Source organism: Micropterus dolomieu, linkage group LG21 (assembly GCF_021292245.1).
Source record: "Micropterus dolomieu isolate WLL.071019.BEF.003 ecotype Adirondacks linkage group LG21, ASM2129224v1, whole genome shotgun sequence".
Lineage (NCBI taxonomy): Eukaryota > Metazoa > Chordata > Actinopteri > Centrarchiformes > Centrarchidae > Micropterus > Micropterus dolomieu.
Window position 1 is genome coordinate 25,326,551 of NC_060170.1, and position 22,431 is coordinate 25,348,981.

Below are 22,431 nucleotides of genomic sequence, written 5' to 3' on the forward strand. Positions count from 1 at the left end.
AAAGAAAACATGGTGTACAGCAGTGAAGAAACAGGAATACCAAAGTTCTAAAATTTATGTTTAAGTGTGATGAACAGCCACCCAAACCCCAAATACAGCAAAGCAGACTCTCCTAACATGTAAACCAAAGTTTCTTTGTGCTGAATGCTAATACTTAATGGATTAAAGTACATCTGAGAAACAAGAATGGTTTATGCTTTTTATGCACCTGCTTGATTTAACAACCCAATGAATGGCATAACAAGGTCTGTATTTCAGTCTTTGTTTATTTGAGGCACAGGGTAAGAGTGGGATTCGGTAAATAACGCGCTGTTTATTGTTACACGTCTTTCCAAAGCCAGAGCTGTAACAGTAAAATATGGTAAGTGACAAATATATTATCTCTTGAAACCGAACCTGTTGCTGACTTCCACAAACACCAACAGTGAAGTTCCCCTGTATCCTGTACTGAAACAAAGCCCTGTTTTGAGTTCTGGCATTAAATACATAATGCAAACCAGTATTATTTTTCATCCACACTTGGAATAAGTTGCTTGGAATTTCTGTGGTGGAAAAATCAATCCAAATGTAAGAGACCCTGTATGGTTCAAAAAAGTCCACATTGTATCAACTGTACCTAGTTATTATATATCAGTCATATATAAAAGACGAACTTCAGAGAAAAACAAAACTCCATGTTTGAAAAGTTCAGGTCTGTGTTTTGAACTGAGAATCTTTGAAGAAGAAAATTAAACTAAAGAAGCAGTTGGTGAGCTAAGTTATGATTACAGTTAAAAGTGTCAGAATCCAAAAATGAATATGCAGTACTAAAGTGGTGGGGTTGTTGCAAATGGTCTAAGATATTTCACACCCCTTCCCTCTAATCTTAAGTTCCCACCAGTCTTGCACTTTAAACTATGATGTACTCAAGTTAACACACAGATTACACTTGTATGACTTGGTTAGACCATGTGTGATTGATAGCTATTTCTGTTTAGTTGTAAATGCTGGCCATTGTGTGTATGGATAGCTCCTTAGATAATTATCTGGCACAGAGTCAATTTTATTCTTTTGAATATGCAGTGGTGGTCTAACGACTAAGGACTGCCTGTCACATATACCACACACTACTTTAAAAATGTCCTGAAATGATGCTAGGACATCAGAAGTGGGTTTTGGAGTTAATAAACAGAGCAGACAGAAAACCAGGACGGACAGGAGAAGCCCTCGTTACGAACCACCATCTTCTTGTCCATCATGATCCATACAGTAATGCTCCTTGCTCCCAGTTGTATGCCTGACATTGGCTTCTGCCTCTGTTTAGTTGTTTAGAATGGCTTAAAGCAATGGAAACAGTAACTGGCCCTCACATTGTTTTATTGTGGCTAGTTTTGACTGTAGAATGTTTTTGTAGACATTGTGGTTTGGATAATTACCTAGGATCCTTCTTGGGGCGGTTGGGTTGTATGATGGTGTGCCCAGATCTGCTTTGTCCCACTTCACTGTTCTATTCCCCTTCAGTGTTTTCCCCCAGCTTCCCCAGCCCCTCAAGGACTGCTTAGCCCTACTCTCCAACTGCTCTCAATCTCCCTCTTCAATTCCCCTGTCACCCTAATCCCCCCCAAAGCCCCCTCACGGACACTTAACTCTCCCTCTCCTCTTCAGCAAGCCTTCTCCAACTTACTCCCATGATAGCAGACATCATCACGTTTTCTTCACAAGTTGAGACTTCCACTCACCTAAACCAGATGGGAGCCCTTTAGGTCTCCTGTGAAAAGCGCTACTGCAGCACCTCATTCATCTTCTCTCCGCTGCATGTTTTTCCAGCCACTGCCCTCTGTTCTGAGAGGCACCATTGGCCTAAATTTGGAAAAGCATGTTAATTTTTTACTCCAGCTGACAAGGCCCAGTCAAGTTCAGCCTCACCTGCTGAAATTTTAACCAGTGTTGTTCCTAAGGCTTCTGGTTAATTCAGAAAGCAGGGAAATGGTGTTGTTAATGGTGTGCTGGAAAGCTTCTGGATTTAAGCTTTTTTCTTTCCGTTTGTTTTAGAATACATGACATGCTCATTCTGTCTTGGGTGTACTCTCATGAAAGTAGGTAGCAAAATGTATTGCTTCATATCTAATATTGATTATTATCAATATTATTAGTTAGTCTATCAGTCATTGTTTGATTAATCATATACTTCTGTACGTATTTCATTTAACAAGTTTCCAGAGCTGGTCTGAAAATGAAAATAAGCTCTACGTGCTCAAGGTTAGTGTGAAAATGTTTTAAGTAGAACACATAACATCAGATATCTTGATGAAGGTGCTTGTTTGATGTATTATTTCACTTTTATGACTCGGGTTTTGGAATTCTGTATTATTATGATTTGTGAATGCAATTCTATAAGAATTTTATTTTTGATTATTTTCTTAAACTTGACTGTGAATGTGTTTGATAACAGATGCTGGGTGTCAGTGTTATATATTCGGCCCAATTTTTCTGATTAATTAACATATCTTACTAGCATGCTTCTGGAAACTGCGGCCTCTCAAACAAAAAATCACATCCATCTCCCATTATGTTTGACTCAGGGGTAGGGATGTCACAATACCAGAAATAGTACAGTCGGTACCTCTCAACTGCATCATGGTTCACCAAAACTGTGAAATGTCTGACTAAATTCGTTCTCCGACATATCCCAAAACTGGGAGAAGTCAAGGCTTTCACACCGAGCTATTAATGGTAACAGCCGCAAAAAAACTACGAATGTTAATTATTAAATTAACTTCACCCTGTTTTCCATACATGATTCTTACTGTTTTTCTTTTCGACGAGTTTAGGCGGAGATTTCACTGCAGCTGCACTTGTCACTATCTTCTAAATGTTGGATACCTATGGTACCTGGAAAAACAACAACAGTCATGTTTTCAGTTTTGATATTGACATCCCTACTCAGGAGTTGTTGGTTTTATTGCCACAATTATTTTAAGTTGTGACAACAGAAATTACATACAGTATTGTAATACATATTGTTATAGCATGATTTATGGAACTAGGCAGTTGAATTTATGGTGCATTTAATGCTCAACAGAAATGTTTACATCCCTGCTTTAAAGGCTTATTTAGTTCCTGTCAAATACTTCTCTATATAGTTTGAATTATCACAAAACATTTCATGGCTATACATTAAGATGCTATTTGTGTACAAATATAGTACAGTGCAACATCCATTTGTCTCCCCCTCCTAATTATTTCCTCTTTGTCTGTCTTTCTTAGGTGGTACCATGGCAAGCTAGACCGAACCATTGCTGAGGAGCGGTTGCGCCAGGCCCGGAACCCCGGCAGCTACCTCATCAGGGAGAGTGACCGCCGGCCCGGTTCCTTTGTCCTGTCTTTCCTCAGTATGACCAACGTGGTCAACCATTTCAGGTATGCCAGAGAACATGCAACAAGTAGAAACACCGTACAACTGAGAGTGTGTTTTGGGTGGAATAGTTAGAACAGTTTTGTGCAACGTGAACTGTTGCACTTGTCTATAGAGTCCTGTTAGTAGGTGAAATAGAACATAATATGGCATCTCGCAAAAAGCAGGCAGCATGCCATCCTCAAGTAGAAGATAAGGATAGGGGAACTACAGAAGTTATTCATTACCTCCTAACCAAAAGGGGAAGAAAGCCAGAGACACTGCAGTAAAAGATCAACCTCATAGATGAGTTGATACTGAAGTGAGAATGTTTAGGTTTGAAAAATGGTTTCCGGTGGCCTGCAATGCTTTTGCAGGCCACTTCAACCTATTTGTGTCAGTCATTTAAACATTACAACGTTTGAGAACAAGGTTTTTTTTATAATGCATATCAACATGCATGATTAGATGTCTACTGAAACCCATGAGTATGAGAGAGAGGGAGAGAGACGCAGAAGACTTTTCTTAAATGCAGTGTGTGTGTGTGGGAGAAGAATAGAGACAGCACACGTGTCTAGCAGCAATACTTTGGGGATTATTTTACAACCTTGCTGTCAATAAAACAGAACAGATTAGACATTACAATATGTCCTCCCCCTCAACGGATATGTTACATTCAGTGTGAGGATACATTAAACCTGCAGCTCACACTTAAAGGCCTTTTTCCTGATTTTGGTCTCACTCTCCCACCTCTTTTCTCAATCACACTGCCCCCTCATTGCACAAGCGATTTAGGTATTTCTTTTTCTTAAGCGTATTTTCTTTTTGAACCACCTGTAAGTAAACTAGAATTGGTGTGCTTTCTAGTATTTCCTGTCATTACTCTACTGCTCTTGTTTGACTTACTAGTCTTTGTGCTCGAGGAAATCGCACACATTTTTTTCCGGAAAATGCACTTTTCTAATTAAGTAACAATGACATCATCTCCTTCACTCGTATTGGTTTAATGTGGACATATGATGTCATTGATGCTGGAAGGAAGGAGCCCTTATGTAAGTGAGTTATGAACATAAGGTTAATTGCGTGACACCTACACTTGTCTTAGATTGTGCATGCAGCAAATGAGTAATAGCACAAGTGCGTTTATTATAAACCCTCAATCAGTGATCCATTCAACTGATGAGCAGAGAATTAGGATTAGTGGTTCTGCAATGGGATATGGTTCAGAGCTGTACTTTTGTCACACTATTGCAATCATTCATTGTAGTGATTTTCAGGTTTTTATCGGAGTCACAAATTATAAATATCATTGTGTTAATTATTAGATTAACACCATGATAGATAGATTTCTTTCTCTCACGGTCTGAAATCCTCTTTAGAGAGAGATTTAATCTGTTCTGGTGTTTTAAGGATTGTAGTACAGATGTTAAGTTTTGTTTTGACATAGTCTATATGAGGTTTGTTTCATCTGATTAAAAACAATGTTGATGCAGTCCTATTACTGTCAAATAAATGAAAGTTGAAAATATTTTATTGCCCTCACTGTACAGCGATTAGTCTATTTAAAAATAACTGCTTATCATTGTTGTGTTTTCTCTCAACAGGATAATCGCCATGTGTGGGGACTATTACATCGGTGGACGGCGGTTCTCTTCTCTATCAGACCTGATTGGTTACTACAGCTATGTGTCTTGCCTGCTAAAAGGAGAAAAATTGCTATCACCAGTGGCGCCCCCAGAGGTGAGACTGATTTGATGGCTGCAGATTACAAAATACTACATTTTAGGTCATATTTAAATTTTGCCGCATTTCCCTACATTTTTACATTTTTCTAAACTCTTTCCATTGCTTCTGTGACATGACATTTATTGATATTTGCTTTCCTCCCCTCCTATTTTTTTTTCTCAAAATAAATATTGTGAAATTTACCTTATCTAAATATTCTGAGCAGTTTAAGGATGTCCGATTTAGGCTGATCTTGTGTAATATTAAATACTTTCTCTCTGTTTCAATTTAAAGACATAATAATACATTTCTTTTGACTTAACTGGCTTGTGACTGACAGATGGCATGTCATTAATGTGGTTTGCTTTCCTGAAAATAGAGATCAGAATTATTGTATTGATTTGGCAGCTTTTTTTTTCAGTACACACAACAGTAGATCACATGACTAAGTGAATTAGTTGTTCCTTTTGCTGTTTAGATGGAATAGGAAATAATTTTGCCTGCAAATCTAGCAGAACTGAATTAAAATGTTTTTAAATTTGCTGAATGCATGAAAAAGCGGTCCAGTAAAAACACTTCTAAATGGAAAAAAATAAATGTTAGATAAAATGACGGTTGAGAGACGAGTAGAACAAATGTACCTTGTTGAGCTAGTTTGAAGTCAACCTTGATTCGTTTATTCAGCCTCTTGCTCAATGTACAAAGGAGTGTTTTTTCACATCTTCCCTTTCCCCTTTTTTCTTTTACCTTTAGGCAGTATTCAGAACTGTTTAAGGGAAAGCTCAAGCTAATGCTAATTACCATTTTCAGCTCAGTGTGATATCTCCCAAAGGGAGTTGTAGTAGAATACTTGATATTGTGGAATAATTGGGGGATTTCACATGGATGTGGTTTTGGAAGGTCAAGGCTAAGAATGAGAGATTTTCATTCTTTTTGTGCATGTTTCCACAGCCTGTGGAAGACAGGAGGAGAGTCAGGGCTATACTACCATACACCAAAGTGCCAGATACTGATGAGATCAGGTAATTACCTTTGTATATCTATACAAAAGAGACTTTTCTTGTTTTTGGCATGTCACAGGCCTGCTCTTCCCCTCACAGGAACCTGGAAAGCACATAATCTGACTTGTTAATGAAAAACAGTCTTGTCCCGGTCATTAAGCTGCAGTAGGCACACTTACTGATGATTCCATCTATCCCTGATTTCCTAAATCTGACAAACATCTGTCTGAAGTCAACCCCAACTATCAGTCTGCCAGCGAGCCATAGGATTAACTGAGTAGATAGACTGGCAGTATACATATCGCATGTTATGAGTCAGAGGAGACACCTGCTGGCAAGGCTCTGTTATCACAATTTACGCTAAAAATAAAATAAACACTTAAGTTTCTTCAGCTGGAAAATTGAAGTTATAGATCTGCTGTCCCCAAATTCACATTATCAAGTTGACATTACTTTGACTGGGCAACAGTGTGTCAGTGTGTGATATTAATACAACCTATGGACAGACTATGTTTGCCTTTTTCATACATTCTGCACAATCCCTTAATTGTATCCCTTTCCCTGATGTCTATTTTGATTAACTGTATCTTCAGCTTCCTGAAAGGGGACATGTTTATTGTTCACAATGAACTGGATGATGGCTGGATGTGGGTGACCAATGTTCGCACAGAGGAGCAGGGCCTCATTGTGGAGGATCTGGTGGAAGAGGTGGTAAGTACAGCACAAGATCGGAAGACAATCTCTAATTCAAAACATCAAAGAAAATGATTTGGGATGAAGACAAAATTAATAGTGGCATCTGCATTCTTTATCACACTACACTTTAGTGTGAGAAATAAACCAATGTGTGATGACTACAATTTATCACACCTAAGTGGCGTTAGCAACCCAGGGTTATGATATAATAAATGACAACATAACAGTCCATAGACTTCACAAAGACTGCAGTCACTGACCCATTAGAGTTGGTGTCTTGAAATATTTCTGTTTGTGATATCTTCCAGGGGCGTGAGGAGGATCCACATGAGGGAAAAGCGTAAGTTTCAATGCAGTGAACTCACTTTTCTTAGTGTCCAGTATGAGATCAATGAGAACATTTAAAAGCAGGATGGAAAGGTTCACATGCATACTTTTCTTATTATTTATGATGCAGTGACTTATTACTTAACTGATTTTTCTGAAAGTGATGGTTTCCTTTATACTTTCAGTTGACATATCATTGCAGGATAATATCCACGCTGTTAGTTCAGCCTCATTGTTTGCATCCATTCACGCAGCCTAGTTTTTTCTGTAATTTATGCTTTAACAAACAGAATAGCTTGACCACACATTTTCTCTTTTCTTCAGCTTAGACAAGTCTTTAAGTTTGACTGAGTTAATGAATGTAACTAAAAAAACAAAACAGAACCTTCTTTTAGCACCTTTTGAAGAATACATAGAACATAAAAGGGCACTTTAATATCTTTGTAGATAGTAATGTAGTAATGAATTTTGTGAACATCAGATAGTCATTTCACTGAGATTAATGTCCCCAAGCTAATTTTATTGTCGTCTTCTCCTTTCTTATGTTGCTTTTGTTGGATAACCTGAACAGCTGGTATCACGGAAAGATCACTAAGCAAGAGGCCTACAACCTGCTGATGACAGGTACCATTCCTCTCTGCCTTTCATTAGGCAAAAGTTATTAATCACTTCTCTCTTCTTCTCATGCATTCTGTTTGTCAGAAATAAGTTGTGAACATCAAAGTCAGTTTATCAAAATATACTGCTGAGCATGCACTTAAATACTTTCTCCCTCGCTCTGATTCTTTTGTTCCCTCTCATTTCATAGTTGGCCAGGTGTGCAGTTTTCTAGTCCGACCATCAGACAACACACCTGGGGACTACTCCCTGTTTTTTCGTACCAATGAAAACATCCAAAGGTTTAAGATCTCCCCCACCCCCAACAATCAGTACATGATGGGGGGGAGGTACTACAACAGGTATGCCTGGCAATGTGCCTGCCTTCTGTGGTCAATACAAGAGAATAATATAAAGAAAGATTCTATGTTAATTGTAGCATTTTAGACGTTATTTTGTAGTTAGCCTGTATTGTGTGTTTTGACTTACAGTGACTGATGTGCTGGATCTTGTTTGCTCTCACTCTCTCACTGGCAGTGTTGATGACATTATCGACCATTACAAGAAAGAGCAGATTGTCGAGGGTTACAATCTGAAAGAGCCAGTTTCAGTGCAGGTAGGTACAAATGCATACTAGCATTATTGAGCCTGTTTGAGATTATATTTTTGACTCAGTGGGATTCCCTTTGCCAATTTAAGGGGTTTGATAAGACTTAAAACCTCACATTGCTCATACCCTTTCTGCCAATCAAAGCATTCAAATATTGATGTCAGCACTTATCAGTTTGGACAAAGAGGGGAAAAACTGGAACAAATGATGAGTGTCAATGAACTGTAGTGAAGAAAATACATTGCATCAGACATTTTCATGTTTTTCTTTAGTTTTTCTGTGGCAACAGTAAGAGTTGGAATCTTTAGGAACCTCACGGTTCAATCAGAGGGTTACGATGCATAATAATATTCTGGACTACACACGATTTTTCTTTTCTGTCTGTAACTACTTGCTACTTTAAAACATAACATATTTGTAATGATCCATAATTAAAATATACAAATAAATTTACTTCCGTAATCTATTAGTTTAGTTAGACTAAACAGAATTATTATTTTTTTATTCCATCATTTTTACTGAAAGAGTTAAGACACTCAAATACTGGCATATTGTCAATAAGAAAAAAGGAAAAACTAACATATATAATCAGTAATGCTCCATCATAAGACTGTGACCTGTTATAATTCCCGAGCGGGGTGATTACTGACTTTGAGACATAATCTTCCAAGAGAGAATCGTGCTCCATCCAAGAATCTATTTTATCCCACACCCCTAGGCAAAAACACATAGCACTTAAATTTAAAGTATTATAATGCAAGCTGGCTCTTTTGTAGGGAATTGATTTTGCCTGTCGTGTTTGTGTGATGGCTTAATTTGTTCTTGTATTTACTGTAGCACCAGGAACAAGTTCTTACTGACACTCTGGATGGGAGAGAAATTTATAACACTATCAGACGGAAAACGAAAGATGCTTTCTACAAAAACATTGTCAAGAAAGGCTACCTCCTGTTCAACAAAGGTACAACATCTGTCTTGTATGGCATATTTAATAAAGACGTTCAGTAGCCCATTGTAATATCTTGAATAATATTATCTCAGTATTGTAGTGTGGTCAGTTCAGTCAAGTTTTACCATTATAATAAACTTTACTTTTGTTCCTCTCACCTTCAGGCAAAGGCAAACGATGGAAGAACCTTTACTTCATCCTGGAGGGTAACGATGCCCAGCTCATCTACTTTGAGAGCGAGAAGAGAGCCACCAAACCCAAAGGGCTAATCGACCTAAGTGTGTGTTCCGTGTATGGTGTGCATGACAGTCTGTTTGGCAGGTGAGATTTGAATTTATTGTTCTTGGTAGGGTTGGGCGATGTCTACGTTGAAACATCGGGATGGAGGAGGGGAGGGGTGGGGGGGCAGAGACAGACATGTTAAAGGTTTTGGCAAGTTATAAATAAATTTCTTGTGAATGGTTGTTATGGGGTTTATATAAGGCCTTTTCAGACGGCTTTGATCCACGTGGTCGCTCTGCACTCCTCATCAAAAGACAGGCAAACAAGTGCTCTGCGAGGTAACCATGGCAACGGATTCTGTGTAACTGGCGCAATCCCGTGAAATTGTCGCGGTCGTTCTCGTCTCACGCACACGCCTGCCCGCTGCCAGAGTTGAAATGTGAAAACTTTCTCCTACAGTTTATCAATAGACAGAGACTGATCTGACTGTTTGATCTGAGTTTCCTGAATAATATAACTGTTTCTTTAACAGTTAGGCCACCAGGTCTTAAACAGGCAGCGACCTTTTCTGCTGTGTCTTATCCATTAAAAATAATCTATTAACTTCTACTGAACTAATTTGAAAATTAGTAGTTATATTATTTAGTTATAGAATCAACTATTTCATGTTGCATGTTGCACATTTAACTGTTGAAGCTTGGTAAAAAATGAATACAAAATAATTATTATAGAGCGGTGGCGATGTCGCAGTGGATTAGACACTTGTCTTTGATTCCCACTGCAACACATCCACCAAATAAGTTGTCATGGTTCCTGCTTTACCATCCATGTTATAATAGAGCCGCCGCCAGTTTTATCGGGGTGTGGGGGGGTCTCAATATATTTTCCTGCTTTTTTGCCCTTTGCCAATCAAATGCCTGAGCAAAGTTGGCAGGAAGTGCTGTTACTCAGCTCTGATTGATCAGTTGCCCAGACACTGCAGGACAGAAATGTATGTCAAATGAAGTATCATCAAAAAGTCATTTAAAGCCTTCTATTCTTTTTCAGGCCAAACTGTTTCCAGATTGTTGTCCAGCACTTCAGTGAGGAACAGTACATATTCTACTTTGCGGGGGAGGCTCCAGAGCATGCTCAGGTAAAAAGAGGGCCAGCGCCGCCCCTGTCACTAATCAATGTCTCATCAGAGTAGATTCACATGTACATGTATTTTGTTCAGATGAGCCCAAAATACTATAAATGTGTGCACTTTCTGAAAAATTATTTGCAACGCTGTGAACTTCTCCTGTTAGATATAAAAATTCGTTTCCAGCCCAAACTGGTTTTTCTTTAGTTACAGAGGACCTCTAGGTAGTTAGTGCCCAGGACTGCTGTATGTGACTAAGAGCCTGTCATTTTATTTTTCATGAAGTACGAACAGTTAACCGTGTTGCAAGTTCTTACAGAGACAGAGCCCATAGCAACTGCATTTTACAAATGTTCTGACAGTGTTCTGTTTTTGCAGGATTGGATGAAATGCCTTCAAACATTCTGCAGTAACTTGAGGAAAACCACTCAGCCGACCTCAAACAAGAGGCTTAGACAGGTATGTACACAGCCAATGTGTGTTCATGAAGGTGAAACAAAGCAGAAGGTGATCAAATCCAACAAGCCGGTAAAAAGGTATTTCTCGCTCTGGTGTAAGACCACCAGCAATGAGTAATTTTTAAAAGTTTGAGAGGTCCCATATAAATAAATATTGTTTTACTTTTAAAGGCTATTAATAAGGCTTATTGTAGTTTATGTCGTCTATAGGTGGCTTATTAAACAAATGAGTAACTATTAGCATTTCTTAGGTAAATCTATCCATATGTATGCTTTGTGTGGGCTAAATCCTTTATTTCCTCTCAGGTGAGCAGCCTGGTGCTGTATGTAGAGGAGGCCCATAAGCTGCCGGTGAAGTATTTCACCAACCCCTACTGTAACATCTACCTGAACAGCGTCCAGGTGGCTAAGACGCACCCTAGGGAGGGGCAGAATCCCGTCTTCACCGAGGAGTTCATCTTTGAGTGAGTCTAACACATATCTGAATGCATATTTTCCTTGGATTCTTCCATTGTTTCTCCCTCTCTGTTTTACACATTCCCAGCAATCCATCTTGCTTAGAACATTTTCTCTACTTGTTTACTGATTTATAAAATGTGTGTATCTGTTGTTGCAGTGACTTGTCAAGTGAAATTAACAGATTTGAAATCAGCCTGAGCAACAAAACAAAAAAGAGCAAAGAAAGTGACATATGTAAGTACATCTGTATATTTTAAAACAAATTGAATCTCTGTAAAGTCTCTGCATTTACCGTATCTTACAACTCACATCTCTCCCACCTTTTCTTTCTATCTTCTTACACGCCTCCCACTCAGTGTTCATGCGTTGCCAGTTGAACCGTCTGCAGAAGGGCCAGATGATTGACGAGTGGTTCCCTCTCAGCTCCCACGTGCCTCTGAAGGGCATCGAGCCGGGCTCCTTGCGTGTACGTGCCCGCTACTCCATGGAGAAGATTATGCCCGAAGAGGAGTATAGCGAGTTTAAAGAGGTCTGTTCCAGCGAAAAGTGGTTTTGATTGCCCGTTAACTGTCTGCCGCTCTGTTATTCACTGAGAATGACAATGATATCATTTGTTGTGTGTCCTCTGCAGATGATCTTGCAGAAGGAGTTCCACGTCATCTACGCTCTGGCCCATGTGTGTGGTCAGGACCGCACCTTATTGGCAAGCCTCCTTCTGCGGATTTTCAGACATGAGAAGGCTGAAGCCCCTCTACTCAGGACACTCAATGACAGAGAGATTAACATGGAGGGTAGGGAAGCAAGCAATAATAACAAAAAAACTATAAAAACAAATAAAGCATTGCTGGATTAAGGGATCACTATACCTTTTACCTTAGGAAACCACAATATAATAATGTTGAATCCTTGTAATGTGAATACTAAAACCTTCAGTCCTTCTGCGTAGCAACACCTCAGTTTGCAGTGTTTTACAGGGTTCAGCTTATTGTTTTGGTTTATTCGTTGCTTCAGAAATATGTACAACCATGTGCCCATACACTGGCATAACCTTCTCTGCTTGTGCACTATTACCAGATGAGGCCACAACACTGTTCAGAGCGACCACACTGGCCAGCACACTGATGGAGCAGTACATGAAGGCCACAGCAACACCCTTTGTCCACCACGCTCTCAAAGACACCATCCTCAAGATCATGGAGAGCAAACAGTCCTGCGAGGTAAAGACCCATAATCTCTGTTACACCCAGCAACACAAGTCTCTAAGCTATTTCTCCTGCATTTATCTGTGGTACAAGGTTAATACCTGGCATTTATATCATATCAGTGCAGTAGATCAGGCTGCAAGCTAGCCATGTAGATGCAAAGAAAACATTAGATACCAATACCTGGGCTTTGGGTATCAGCTGATGGCGAGTACCCATCCGATACCAGTGTAAAACCAATAAGCTGCATTCCTCACTGTAAGGAACACACTAGTAATCAGTCTTTTATGTGTAGGGCAGCATCAGGCTTGACTTTAACATTGCTTCCTAATTTTGTAAAACAAAATGGTTGGTTGTGTTATATTTTGCAGTACTACCGCCACCCCTCAAAACGTTGCGTCTGTAGCGAAACATGAAATATCTTCAAACTGCTGACGAGGGTTGAAAAATTTATCGAAATCTTATTGAAATCGCAATATGGCCTTCTGCAATTTTCAAATCGCAGGAGGCTCAGTTTTGTTAAAGTGAAAAGTGTGTAAAAGTACAATTTTTAAATGAAATATTGTCGTCCTGCAGAGATGTTCTACACATCATGTTCTAAAGCCTTAATAAAACATCTTTGTTTAGTACTAATCCCCTAAAAAATCACACCATAATAATTTAATGTTTTTTATATTTATATATTTTTATATTTTTTATAATTATACCACAGTGGCAATATCACTCAAAATAATCACAAGAAGATATTTTTTCAAAATCACCCTACTGCTGACCCCTTGTTTTTAGCTCCCTCCATGCTATGGAGCAGCTTGTGTCTTTATTAACTTGTGCAGCTTTAAGTTAAGTGAAAGATAAGAAATATCAACCATCTACCCAACACATAAATTTTACAGGCAACATGTGATGCATGTTGCTGTTATTGTAGAATAAGTGTACATGTTTCTCAGCTCATTGTTCAGTCATTCACTGTGAAATTTAATTTGTTAATTTTAATTCATCATCTGTCTTTTCTGTTTCCCCCCCTGGTCACTGTCTCTTTAAGCTGAACCCTTCCAAACTGGAAAAGAATGAGGATGTGAACCTGAACCTGGCTCATCTCCTCAACATCCTGTCTGAACTTGTGGAGAAGATCTTCATGGCTGCTGAGATCCTACCACCGTAAGAACAAACTCAAACACACACACACACACACACACACACACACACACACTCCTGTTTTGAGAGTAGATCACTGTTCAAACAGAAATAAGAAGCTAAAAGGTCTAATAAACGCAAATAATCAGTCATTGTCTGTCTGTGATGACCCATCCAGGACACTGAGGTTCATCTATGGCTGTTTGCAAAAGTCTGTGCAGCAGAAATGGCCCACCAACACCACCATGCGTACAAGAGTTGTAAGGTAAACAAACACAAATCATCAATGTTGGACACACTTCTTTTGAGATTTAAATAGCTGTCAGCAGCTTTTGACTGTGTTTCCTGTCCCTAGCTTTTTAGTATGTTATTTAGTGTTAATTATTAATTAATTATTATTATTATCATTCACTCTTTCAGTGGCTTTGTCTTTCTAAGACTGATCTGTCCTGCCATCCTCAACCCCAGAATGTTCAACATCATTGCTGGTGAGCATCTGTTGAAAAGCACACACAGTCCCCCTGTTTGCCATGTGACATGTTACCATTGTGTGTTTTGTATTACCATCTCTTCTCACAGACGCTCCATCTTCAGCAGCAGGCAGGACACTCACACTAGTGGCTAAATCTGTCCAGAACCTGGCCAACCTGGTTGAATTTGGTGCTAAGGTATGGATTATATACTAGAAACAATAGCATGTAGTATAAACATTGTTTTGACAGTGACTGTACATTAGTGGAGTAATTTGCATTGGTATTATGTGAAGTTTAAGATATGATAACTTCTACAAATTGGTTTTCTGTCCTCAAACAGGAACCATATATGGAGGGTGTTAACCCTTTCATCAAAAACAACAAACATAGGATGATCATGTTTCTGGATGAGTTAGGAGTGAGTAACATGTTTTGCCTTTTAATCAAATAATCAGAAGTCTCTTATTCTTCGTGGCGGACCCTGACTGCTGAATTTGCTTCACATGCTTAGAAAATTGTCCACTGTGTTTGTAGAATGTCCCCGACCTCCCTGAAGCCACAGAGCACTTTAGGACTGACCTGTCCCGGGACCTGGCAGCACTGCACGAGGTCTGTGCCACACATTCAGACGAGCTCCGGACGCTGAGCAATGAGAGGGGAGCCCAGCAGGTCAGAGATTGACAAATATCTCCACTGTGCACACGCACGCACACACATACATGACGATTTATGCCATCCTGTTTCAGAAGATGTATCAAATTCCTGTTTCCTCTCTGCAGCATGTGTTGAAAAAGCTGCTGGCCATCACAGAGCTCCTCCAGCAGAAGCAGGCTCAGTATGCCATGTCCAACAGCAACAGGTAGTACTGCACTCCTCCTCCTCCCATCTTCCCATCCTTTCGTCAAGTCTCCTCCACCGGAGTGCAGCACAGAGGAGACCTAGCATGCTCTACCCTCATCACCATGGCAACCCCACTACCACCGCAGCCACCACCCTCCTCCATCATGTCCTCCTCCGATAGTCCCGCCCATCCCCACCCACCTGCCATCTTTTCCCGTTTACCACGAGAGAGCTATGCAACAACAGCAGCCAAGTACAACAAACCAACGCAGTACTTAAAAACACAAATTAAAAAAAAAACTTGCACCAGTGACTGACAGCTGTATGCACAGGAAACATATTTTTTTCCTTCATAAACTGTGTTCACGAGTCTGACTTGGGTACATTTTATTCCCTTCATCATGAGGGCCAAATATTAGGATTTCAAAAGCGGTTTCTTTGTATCCACAATGTGTTTTGATAGCACAGGTTGCCAAAGTGTACCCCCCCCCCCCCTTCCTGCTCAATATGAGGAAACTGACATGAAGAAGCTAGTTCTCAGTCCCTTATCTTGTAACTGGATTAAGAGCAATTATGCTTTTTATACTGTAATTGACTGATTTATTTTAAGGTTGTGACAATATCCACAAAGTGCTGAAACTAGCATTTGTCCATATTTGTTGTTCTTTCCTCTTGTTTTCTAGATTGGAACAAAGTCTTTCAGAAAAGTATGGTTATTTTATATTCAGAATAAATTCTCTTGCTGGAATCATGAGTATACAAGTGAGATGAACTCAATTTTTTTCCTCCGATTGTATCAGCTATTTTTTGATTATTTGAAGTCTTTTTTTGAACCTTCTCAATGCCAGACAAGACACATAATCAGAGAAACCAAGTAAAATGGAAGTGTTTACAGCAGTAAAATTTTTTGAATAGCTCAGACTGTATCAGACATGCATGCACTTATTAAACAGTTTTTGTAAAGTAGATTATGGAGTCTTTCATTGTCCCCTGACAAAGGTGGAGAAACATATGCACACAGTATCATGTGGCTTGGTTACGTGTAAATTATATTGCTCTGTTTTTAATCTACAGAAACATTCAGACACAAAATGTAGAAAAATATCTTTATTACTGCAGAACAAAGGCGGCAAACCCAAGTACTGTAGAAAAGTAAATATAACATGTACACTTGTAAACTGTCCGACTTGCCATTGTGTTTTCTATAAAGGCTTGGTCGTCTAACCTTGACTGTTCAACACTGGAATTAAGCAGTGGACCAACTTTCTTTGAATCCAAAACCATTTTGCGGTAAATTCTCAGATCAAGTCTTCATCGGTCCATTCCTGCAATGAAAAATAAGTTAATTTCAGAAAGATTTTACAAGAAGTATGTAGAGTATAAGTTTGAATAGCAGCCTGATATGCAAAACATGTCCCACCTCTTCTGTCAAACGGGGTTCTTTTGCTACATGGCCATCTTCTTCATATCCTCTCTTTCGTTTGCTGCAACACAAATTATTTTACAAGGAGCAAGTGCATCATTACCTTTTGTAAATTTCATTATCAGAACTTATCTTTGCAAGCAGCAATTGTTGGTGAACTCCGTTCATTACATTCAATGTTTGTGACCAACCCTTTCCTTCAAGTTAACACTCATTTAGGTAATGAATGTGGCATCTCGTTCCCACTACACCTTCATGATCACCATTAGTATTTTTAGTTTCCCTTTCTTCATTTTGAATTGTTGCAGCCTGTAACTTCATTTAGACTAGTTCATGCCATGTGTGAATATATACATATAGAGCATTTAAATACACACCAGAATTAAGTGATTCTCTGAGCATATGCCTTTCACAAACATGTCCACTTTATCTTACAGGACAGAGTGCACCATCATGTCACTGGCTGCTGCCATCCAGGTAATGTGAATTTTACAGATTTCCACCTGAGAATCAAAGTGTTGTAGTCCGACCACAGCCAGTCAGCCAAAAGGGAGGGCTCAGCCCATGAGATGCACGGCCGAAGACCAAGTCAGTTTGTATTTATAAGCATGTGGCCTAGATTCCTGGCAGTTCAAACAGAATATGGCTGTTCACCATGGGAAACCACTTGCTGCATATCTGAATACTGTCCTTCCAAAGCCCTTCCCAAAATGCTTCAGACACTGACAAAATGCTTCAGACACTGACTATAATTTGACAAAAAAAGCCTTGTCAAGTTGAAGAGAAGATTTATATGAAGATGGACCTGAGATACAGTCAACTGCACAAGTGTCTTTTATCCTGGAATGACTGGTTATGGTTGGGGACTGACATGAAACCAGACAAATGGGGCATCCTGATCAGCCACTCCTACCCTTGGACAAAACTTCTACGGATCACAAAGGGGGGGAATCCAAAGCATTGAAGTAGCGTTTTCTGCTGTCATCAGGGAAAAACATAGCACCTCTCTCCAAGATGACACAAGCCTTAACTCCCGTTTCTACACGCCATCCGCTTGCCCACGTCACCTGATTTTATGACGAGCTCCTCCAAACCATTAACAACTTCTGCCATCTTTGTGTATGAACTACCACGCAGCACTGGAACCACTTGTTACATTTTTATATGCTGCTTTGTTTGTTGATATGATATACTTAGGCTTGTATAGAAGTTAAAAGGTGTTTGTGTATGATATAGCTGAACAGAGCTGAAAGATAGTCAAAGACTTTGTAGGAGATATCTGTACTGTGTCCTGTGCATGTCTTAACCTTGAATGGATCCTTCTATAGTGTGTGGGTCTACACATATGCTGCTCTAACAAACATCCCCTGAACTCCCTCTAAGCCTTGGGATGTGAACAAAAGCTTTCGTGCATTTGCAGTCTCTCTTGCTCTCCCACCACCACAGGTGGTGTTTACGTACACCTCTGCACCGACTGTTTTCATATAAATTCATCCTGAGAAGTCATGCCATGCACAGATTTGTGAACTTCAAAGTCATGAGGGCTGGCCTCGTGTGCTTCCTGATGTGATGAGTCAAGCAGCTGCAAAGTCAGAATCTGTGCCTGTCATAGCTCAAGAGTTTACCAAACTGTTTACTGTAGTTGCACTTAAGATACCACAGACCTCACCAACCTCACCAAGTGTTAACAGACAAACTGGCGACAGAGAAATGATTGCGAATGAGCCCAACAGTCTCCTCATCAGCAATACCAATATCAGCAGTGCTACATGGTATGGATGATGTAGGTAGGAATGTGGCGTGCTGTTGTACTTCCTTTCTGTATTTCATACAGCTGATGATGTGTTCCTTTTTATTTTTCTACCTGATACTGAACCTTTTGCATCTTAGATACGACAACCTGGCTAAAATAAAACTGTTACTACGTATGGCAACGGAAAGCTTGAGTTCCTCACTTTGGTGTGTGTGGGTGGGGGTTACATCATTAAATTTTGGAAAAATTACACTAGACCTGTCTCACTAAATACTAGATAAATAAAAGATTTTTAGAAATCTCTCTTAAGTATCCTGTAAAAACACGAGCAGGTCACTTCATGTCCTTACTTGCTGGAACTAGCAAATTCAGCATGAATCCTCTCCAGCTTCTGTTTGGAAACATTCACCTCATCCAGTTTGGGAGGTTCATACTTCTTTAGGAGGGTTTTCATCCCTAGATGAGAGACGAGAGAGAAGACGTTTACTTGAATCTCAGTCAAGACTCCTTCTGTTCACCACACTACAGTGAAGCTCAATATCACCACCTTGTGGTGGCAACTTGAAGGTGCAGTTTACTCACGTCTCATGGAGTCATACATCTTTGAGAGCGTCACCTTGTCCCCTTTCAGTCCTAAACATTCAGTCAGATAGCTAGGCATGTAAAACAATAAACAAACACATTGAGAATTTTTTTTTTAAGAATGAAACAATGATGGTCGGTCAGTCAGTCAATTATCATGTAAACTATTTATAAACACGTATTACTTGGGCACTTTGGTGGGTTTTATTTCCCCAGGACAAATCCAGGGAAATAAACCTAATATATTACATACAATATATACTAAACATGTTAATGAAAGTGAAAGAAGCTACAAATACTCATCTGATTAATTAAGGAAATTTAATAATATTTATTACTACTAAATTAATGATTTTACTTTTTAATGGCATGCACCAATGTGACTTTCAGTCCCAATACTGGGCTTTCAGTATGAGCCAGTGCTGAGCACCAATCTGACACCAGTGTAAAATTAATAAGCTTTATTCCTCACTGTGAGGAAGAGACTGGGAATCATACTTTTATGTGTACAAAATCAGGCTTATATTAAACATTGCTTCCAATCTTTGTAAAACATAATGCTGTGTTAGCTCTCCTAGCAAACTGTCCGGGTCTACCGGTACACTGCTGATGCATCGAGCAGTACACGTGTAGATAGTTGTCTTTTCATCAATACCCGATCCAGCTATTTGAGTCACTATCGGGCAGACTTCCGATTTCAATATCGGATTGGTGCTTCCCAGCTTTAAGATTTCCACATTTTGCAATGTTCCTTGTTTTAACAACGGAGCACGCCTAATGACCCACCTCTCCATGCTGAGACTGGCTCTTGAGGCGCTGTTCAGAATAGCTGTTAGAGCAATTTGTGATGGGGGAAACAGCAGTCCTGCATCTGTCATGGTTGCCTGTGTCAGAAAGTCATCAGCGCTCTTCCTCAGTGACTCTGGGTTCTCCAGCATAGGGTATCTTGTCTGAGGGATGAAATTTATGAAAAGGCAATAATTCATTGAGGAGGGACTAATGATCTGAACTACTGAGTGAGCTAGATTAGCGCTGTGACAGTTCATGAGTACAAGAGTAACATTTGAAGCTCTCCAGGTGTTCACCTACCTTGAGGTCGATGAGCAGGCCCTCCATGGGCCTGTAGGGGTTGTGGACCACCAGGTGAAAGTTGAGTTGCTGGATCAGCAGCAGCTCATACTCCAGGATCTGCTCCAGAACCCTTTCCTGCCCGGCCGGGCTCTCTTGCAGAAGGTTGCCCACAAACTGGGTGCTGGACACGTTGAACTCATCCACTTTACAGGACAGATATGCACACGTCAACCTGAAACAGGAAGGTGAGTTTGAAATAGGTTGTATCGACTGAACAATATATTTTTGCAGCAATTGTGATGTATGCATTCCTTACACCCCTATCTTTTAACAATTCCTAAAGGAGTCATTTTCTTTTATTGAAAATACAATGTCATGTTATCATTGTGAGGTCTACACACAACACATGTGAGGTATTATCTTTGTTTATGTTATGCGTTTCTGAAAAGACGAAAAGGGAATATTGACTGATATATATCAGAGTTTAAAATCTTCAAATATCAAAAATCAGTATCTGTCTTAAAAATGGAGCCAGGCTAAAGCTGAGAGAATCTGATGAAATACTGGAAACTGGCATGTCACATACACACACCATTTTAAACTACTGATAAAAACTAAAATAATAATGGGTTGGTAACATGATGCATCTGCTCCAAGTTACATTGTCAGCATTTACACAACTGGAAGCAAATTACTAATGTGTTAATTGAGTAATTGGATCTACCATTAGTCATTCACTGCTTCTTCCCTACCATGATCAGCTCCACTTACATGATAATCCTAGGGTGGTACTCCATAATGGAGTTGTTCAGGTAGAATCTTCTGAAGTACATGATGGCTGTACCCTGCACACGTGAGACACACACGGGTTGGATACATATAGGCAGTAAAGGTCACATTGTCCTGACACAGATGAAAATGAAGCTCAGACATACCACAACAGACTTGGGCATTGCAGGCTTGAAAGCATTGCAGAAGTCCAGCATCCTCTTCTCATAGTGTCTGAATAAAACGTCTTCCTCCTGACGCTCCAGGAACATGGACTCACTCACCCCAGGCTGATTCACACACAGAGACAGGAGGAGGTAAACTGTCACACAGCGGTCTGTTGTTGTTGTTTGGTGTTATCGTTGTTCTCCTAGCATGCTTACCTTCCCACTTTCTTGTATCTTTTTACGGAATTTCTGATTGGCCTTGTATCTCATTTGCTCAAGTTCGTCTTCGCTTTTAAAAATCCAGTATTTCCTCTGTGAACTGTTGTGGAACATGGCTGTCTCCTGCTAGGAAAAGGGGAGCAAAACAGTTCAATGAATGGTGACAGAAAGAGTAAGAGCCTGCTGCACAGTGTGGCAGGTTTACGCTATCATCAATTAACTTACTTTATTTGGGTTTAAGTGTACGCTACTCCAATCAATACCGGAAAATGTTGAATACAACAATGATGTAGTGAGGCAGCAGTTAACTGTGTACAAAGAAGGAGCCTGTTTAGTTCCTCGTGACGATCTAAAAATACAAACACCAGCAATAATAAAACTGATGCACGTCGCCACTCGTTTGCGTCAAAGTTGTCCCCTTTTGATGACGCGCTACTACCGTAATATAAGAGACAGTGCGCAAAAGTTATCAGTCGGCTTCTCTCTCTCTCTCGCTCTTTCTCTGTCACACGCAGAAAAGAAAATAACCATGTTTATTTCCTGTTCTTCCTAGGCTGAAAGCTTATCTCATTAAATGAACATTTACTCGTGAGCTTACAGCGTGGATGACTGGTTGCATTTAATTCACGTGAGATATTAGGCCTATCTAATTGTCAAAGCATTTTAAGTTAATCTTAAAACTTATTCATTTAAAAATTGCAAAGGTATGTGGCGCCAACACTGTTAGGCTATAGCCTCTAGAAATTACTGTACATTAAAATAAAAGGCTAATATGCTTATTTAATACTAAATGTAGGCCTGCTCTGGAAAAATAAATAAATTAGGCCTAGGCCTATATATACATAAATAATAAATAAATTAGGTTTATCCGAGCATAGGCTATATGTCTGCATTGTGTCTCGTTGTATTAGCTGTCCATAATCGACTAGTTTTTAAGATTTTCTCCATATTTTATTTGCACTGTTCCCTCCACTTTCTTTGATTTGTAACCCTTGGCTCACTGACTGCCTGGATGAAACTTCAGAATAACTGAGCCGGTTCATGTCCATGTTGGTCAAATGCCTGGATTTGGATAATTTTAGATGGCAAAGCGTAACAGAAATTGAATCACACAGTATGTTTAGACGGAGACACTCAACCCCCACCGCTGTTTCCGTATACCGTAATTTGCATAAACATGAGTAATTTATGAATAATAAATGCGCTTGCATTCAGCGGGAGCCGTTAATTTGCATATCACCACAGCTACAGTTTTATTT

General features: G+C 39.6%; 2 protein-coding genes across 3 annotated transcripts in view; one reads left to right on the forward strand and one right to left on the reverse strand.

The window, feature by feature from the left end:
- rasa1a (RAS p21 protein activator (GTPase activating protein) 1a) overlaps positions 1-16,155 on the forward strand; it is a 27,648-nt gene extending 11,493 nt beyond the window's left edge. Inside the window, exons 2-25 of the mRNA XM_046035082.1 lie at positions 3,247-3,399; positions 4,978-5,113; positions 6,050-6,120; positions 6,693-6,810; positions 7,104-7,135; positions 7,694-7,746; positions 7,931-8,081; positions 8,257-8,335; positions 9,167-9,290; positions 9,443-9,599; positions 10,548-10,635; positions 11,002-11,082; positions 11,388-11,545; positions 11,698-11,774; positions 11,897-12,069; positions 12,172-12,331; positions 12,615-12,757; positions 13,785-13,900; positions 14,055-14,141; positions 14,297-14,364; positions 14,456-14,544; positions 14,690-14,767; positions 14,884-15,018; positions 15,129-16,155. Of these exons, the coding sequence (XP_045891038.1) occupies positions 3,247-3,399; positions 4,978-5,113; positions 6,050-6,120; positions 6,693-6,810; positions 7,104-7,135; positions 7,694-7,746; positions 7,931-8,081; positions 8,257-8,335; positions 9,167-9,290; positions 9,443-9,599; positions 10,548-10,635; positions 11,002-11,082; positions 11,388-11,545; positions 11,698-11,774; positions 11,897-12,069; positions 12,172-12,331; positions 12,615-12,757; positions 13,785-13,900; positions 14,055-14,141; positions 14,297-14,364; positions 14,456-14,544; positions 14,690-14,767; positions 14,884-15,018; positions 15,129-15,212 (2,611 nt within the window). The 3' untranslated portion in view covers positions 15,213-16,155. The remainder of the gene's footprint in view (positions 1-3,246; positions 3,400-4,977; positions 5,114-6,049; positions 6,121-6,692; positions 6,811-7,103; positions 7,136-7,693; positions 7,747-7,930; positions 8,082-8,256; positions 8,336-9,166; positions 9,291-9,442; positions 9,600-10,547; positions 10,636-11,001; positions 11,083-11,387; positions 11,546-11,697; positions 11,775-11,896; positions 12,070-12,171; positions 12,332-12,614; positions 12,758-13,784; positions 13,901-14,054; positions 14,142-14,296; positions 14,365-14,455; positions 14,545-14,689; positions 14,768-14,883; positions 15,019-15,128) is intronic.
- A 126-nt stretch (positions 16,156-16,281) lies between these two features.
- Positions 16,282-21,577, reverse strand: ccnh (cyclin H). 2 transcript variants are annotated; one of them, XM_046035124.1, is made up of 10 exons: positions 21,398-21,577; positions 21,170-21,295; positions 20,954-21,076; positions 20,790-20,863; positions 20,037-20,250; positions 19,734-19,897; positions 18,948-19,018; positions 18,716-18,821; positions 16,610-16,673; positions 16,282-16,514 (listed from the first exon to the last, which is right to left on the reverse strand). In XM_046035124.1, the coding sequence occupies exons 2-10, from the start codon at positions 21,284-21,286 to the stop codon at positions 16,488-16,490; spliced, it is 960 nt and encodes a 319-aa protein (XP_045891080.1). In that variant the 5' UTR covers positions 21,287-21,295; positions 21,398-21,577; the 3' UTR covers positions 16,282-16,487. The 2 variants fall into 2 exon arrangements, with proteins under 2 accessions (XP_045891080.1, XP_045891078.1); XM_046035122.1 differs by having other exon boundaries at positions 21,170-21,298.
- Positions 21,578-22,431: the final 854 nt, after the last annotated feature.